Source organism: Wasmannia auropunctata, unplaced genomic scaffold (assembly GCF_000956235.1).
Source record: "Wasmannia auropunctata unplaced genomic scaffold, wasmannia.A_1.0 LD335631.1, whole genome shotgun sequence".
In the NCBI taxonomy this organism is placed as follows: Eukaryota; Metazoa; Arthropoda; class Insecta; order Hymenoptera; family Formicidae; genus Wasmannia; species Wasmannia auropunctata.
This window is the reverse complement of record NW_012027259.1, coordinates 24,701-29,091: the sequence shown is the minus strand read 5'-3', so window position 1 is coordinate 29,091 and position 4,391 is coordinate 24,701. Positions and strand designations below refer to the sequence as shown.

The following is a 4,391-nucleotide window of genomic DNA, read 5'->3' as shown; positions in this document are numbered from 1 at the left end:
GTCGCTACTCGCTGCGTCAGTGCGTCCTGCCGTGACGATGCTTGAAGTGTTGCACTACATTTGTGAGAACATAAACGCAGTAAGGCTGCATTCCGTTATTTATTACAAATACCTGAAAATCTATATTTATAATTCACATTATTTATATACCATAGTTTTTCAGTATTTGCAGTGAATAACGGAACATAACCTAAGAGAGAAACTAAAAAGCTGTGAATTGTGAAACGATTGTGTATAACTTCTTTGTGGGTGAACAAAAGAGTTTTCCAAGTGTTTTGTGACTCATTTTATGATGAACGAAGTAGAACAATTTTTGGAAAAGATCGAGTTGAAACTATATTGGCCCACGTTTAAGCGTAAGTATATACTTATTATACCGTATTGCTTATTACCAATGATTCATGGAGTATGTCGTTTAAGCCACACTTATAGCAATAACAGCATAAAATATAATATGTGTTGTAGGGGACATCAAATGTCCATTTGACAAAACATTTGTTTGATAATGCTGCTATGAAAATTGTAAAGGTTAGCTATAATGCTCTGAAGTTATTGGAGAGTGTTTTGAGTTTATTCTATTCTCTTTAAGTCTGAATCAGTAGAAAAGTCACTGATTGAATCAGAAACTATAACCTAATTTAATGCCTTGCATGGCTAATAAATAAGCAAAACAGCCGAATTCACTGTGCAATTAATGAAAACAGCGAGTCCACTGATTTGTCAATTATAGAAATTATTCACTTATTTATTAGTGATTTCCGAGAATCAAGAAGTTGAATTTTACTGATTACCGCTGACATATTGATGCATTCAATAAATAACCATTGGTAATAAGTAATTATCCACTGATTCAGATTAAAACTGTACCGCATTAATTATTTTGAGTTGTTTCGTTTTCTGAAAATTTGCTTTTATATGTGTTTTATATTATGTTTTTACAAAAACTAATTTACTGCCTGTCGCAATAATAATTTTCTTTCGCATATTCTTTTTAATTCTCCGTTTGCAATCAAAGTCACAAGTAAAATTTCACTTTCAAATTTCTTTTAAATAAAGGGAAGACACGGATTTCAGTTTTGTCTTTCAAAAAATCTTGTTATATAACAAGGTCTTATTTATCAATTAACGATGACAATTTGCTTTCGGTCAATGATCATAGACCAGCACAAAAATATGATTGCAGACAGAGGATTAATGATATTGAATAAGAGGTATTGTGTGTATGCTATTTTTATTGTAAAAGACTGGGTTTTATAACACTAAATTTATAATTTTGAATTAATTAAATTTAGATATGTTTTCTGTAAACTATATCTTCTCACTTATTTTTTATATTTTCAATAGATTTTGTCTTTTATACTTATATTAACATTTATCTTGTTTTTACTTGCTCTTATATGTAAAATTGAAATTATGGCAAATATATACTAATGTCTTTTTTTTAACAAATTTTATACTCATATGTTTCTATTGCACTTTCTTTTTTATTGTCACATTTCAAATAGAGTAAATTTTTTAAAGATTGACATTATAACTGATAGTTGATTTATATATGATCAAAATTTTCTGTTTTTTAATATGCTTTTTTTTTCAATAGAGAACGCAATAACTACACTTGATAGGTTATTTCTTATTACTCCTGACTTTGCTAAAGAGTTGATCCAACCCATTGGTGACCGGATTGTGCTTTTAAAAAACATAAGTGCACAGAATAAAATAATAGAGTGTACCGAACTTGGTACCGAACAATTTAAATTAGCAGAGGTATGTTTGAATTATATAAACTCTTAATAATTTTAATGATTTTATTTTACTGGTATTACAAGAGAAAGCATTATTTTTGTTTTTTATTATCTTATTTGTTAGGTGAATATTAATCCATTAACTACTTCATTGTTAAATGAAAATAATAATATGGACATTAGTGATGCAGGCCCAAGTTCTTCAATAAATACTACAGTTAGTATATTAAGCTTTATATTAAATTATATTATTATATAGTGTATTGTTCATTATGCAGCACATATATTTTCATATTGCCTAAAACAAAAGTTAAAACATTGTATTTTTTACTGTCATAGGAAAAAACTAATACAACATTATATATTGAGTTACCTTCTGATTTCACTTTGAATACTCAAAATGACTCTAATGTAGAAATACGAGAGGATAATACATATAATTGCAAGAGATCACAAGATATAGAAAAAGAAGATCGCCCACCCAAAAGACTTTGTCAATGGTTTTCAAAGAAACAATATGAGAATGTGGTATGTACATTTACTACAACTTCTCTAATTAATTGTCAGGGAAACTTTTTGTCAGGTAATTATTAATTTTTTAAATTACAATAATATAAAGTTTAATATACTAACAATTTACTGACACTTAATATACTTACAATTTAATAATATGAAGTCTAATATATTTAGTATTCATTGAAGAGCTTGGACCTGTATTATTAATGTCCATTTTAATATTAGAATGATGGTGGATATTTTTTATCCATTGATAATTTTTTCCCATTTATTTAAATCTTATCTGATGGGAAAGAGGGGAATTTGCTAACTTTTTATTAACGCCTATGTATATTGATGAAAAGTTGAGAAAATCTAGTCTTTTAAATAAGTATCTAGAATGAGAAGAGAGAACAGAGAGAATTTGCAAATGGATTAAAGATGATTCATTGGCCGTTCTAGTATTAATTGTTTTGACAGTTTTAAGTTTTTTAAGAATTTTTTTACGTTTTGAAGTCATCTAAATAAATGTTTTAAAGATTTGTCCTACTTTTGGTAAATAAACTTTCTTATTAAGATATTCTGTTGTTCTTAAGAGTAGATATAAATATTTATTTTTATTACACTATGTGTTAATAAATTCTGTTTAAATTGATTAAATAGTGGATTAATAAATTTTTATTTCATGTAGAATTTGGAACAGATTTTACAAGATCATATAAAGGGTGATGCAATATTATTTTATTCTAAACAGAATGGCTTCTTAAATGCAGAGGCAAGAGGAATTCTCTTAGATATTGTAGCAAATTATATGCTTAAAATAAACAAAAAGTAAAAGTTTTTTGTAAATCTTTTAAATATTTTTAATATTCTTAGTATACAACTGTATGTGTGATTAAGATAATTATCTTATCTAGGCCCTCATCTTACGAAATTGGTTTAATTAGCAAAAAAATCTGTGAGCTGTTTCCCTCTGAGACTGAAGTAAGACAGTTTTTTAAATTTTCTTTAGAATAAATCAAATTTCTATTCTATCAATAATAGCTTGTACAATAATATGTATCACCTTAAATTGCCTTTGTTTTTTATATACGCTTACTTTATATTCTGTAGGATACTTATTACTATCTGCCATATACAAATGGCCCAAATCAAAAAAATTCTGCTGGAAAACTCATAGATAAGATCCGAAATACCAAATCGTTACTGAAAAAATTGTGTTGCATATCCCTTCAGGCAAAGCGATACCGATTCTAAAGAAACTGAAGGTCAATCTTCCGTCGAAGGTAATAAAAAAAAGGATTTTAGTTAATTTACTTGCTTGTCTATTATTTCTGTTTGTTAACTTTCCTCTCTCTCTCTCTCTCTCTCTCTGTATGTGTATGTGTTGTGCATGCATGTTTACAAAAAATCTGAATGTTTTATTGCATATTTTTTTGTAGAAAATGATGAAACTGTTGAAATAGCAGTCCGATGGTTAAAGATCAGTCGTGAACCTTGGCCAGATATTTTGAAAAATTGGGAGATTACATATGATTTCAGGCAAAGAATGCTTGTAGATGAAAAAACTGATAAAGGTGATCCTTTGCCAGTAAGTGATTATTATGAAGAATGGGAAATTTTATCACTTCCTCAGGGCTATACTTTAGTACGTGCATTTTTTATTTTTTATGTCTTTTATTAATGTAGATACCTATTTTTTATATTAATTTTTTTATATTCAATTTATATTTACTTTAATTAGCTCTTAACTCTTCATACTCTGTCATACTCTCTTGTCCTTATATGTATAGTTTGCTACATTTTACTCTGTGAGACTGTGCGCTCGATTTTTCTTATTATTTTTGTGTTAATTAATATTTTTAATTTGTAATATAAGAATTGAAGTATTAAAAACATAGAATCTAAAGAAGATGGTCATGATAATAGTAAAGAAAATATATTTTAATTGAAACTATTACAAAATGCGGAAAATACAAAAACTAGAAGAATGAGACGTTTTAAAGGTCCGCCAGATCGGAATGTGGTGAGCTAGATTTAAAAATTATTTTTCTCACTTTAGTGGTGTAAATGACTGTTAAAAATATTATGGAAAATGGTCTATCATAGTCAGTTTATAATATAATAATTTTATTTTAAAACAAAGTTCTAAAA

General features: G+C 27.3%; 1 protein-coding gene across 1 annotated transcript; it reads left to right on the top strand.

Moving 5' to 3' along the window:
- The first annotated feature begins 12 nt into the window (after window positions 1-12).
- Window positions 13-3,879, top strand: LOC105456607. Its single transcript, XM_011700785.1, has 7 exons — window positions 13-79; window positions 164-356; window positions 1,598-1,764; window positions 2,929-3,068; window positions 3,155-3,221; window positions 3,351-3,523; window positions 3,680-3,879. The coding sequence occupies exons 2-6, from the start codon at window positions 290-292 to the stop codon at window positions 3,492-3,494; spliced, it is 585 nt and encodes a 194-aa protein (XP_011699087.1). The 5' UTR covers window positions 13-79; window positions 164-289; the 3' UTR covers window positions 3,495-3,523; window positions 3,680-3,879.
- The last annotated feature ends 512 nt before the right edge of the window (window positions 3,880-4,391 follow it).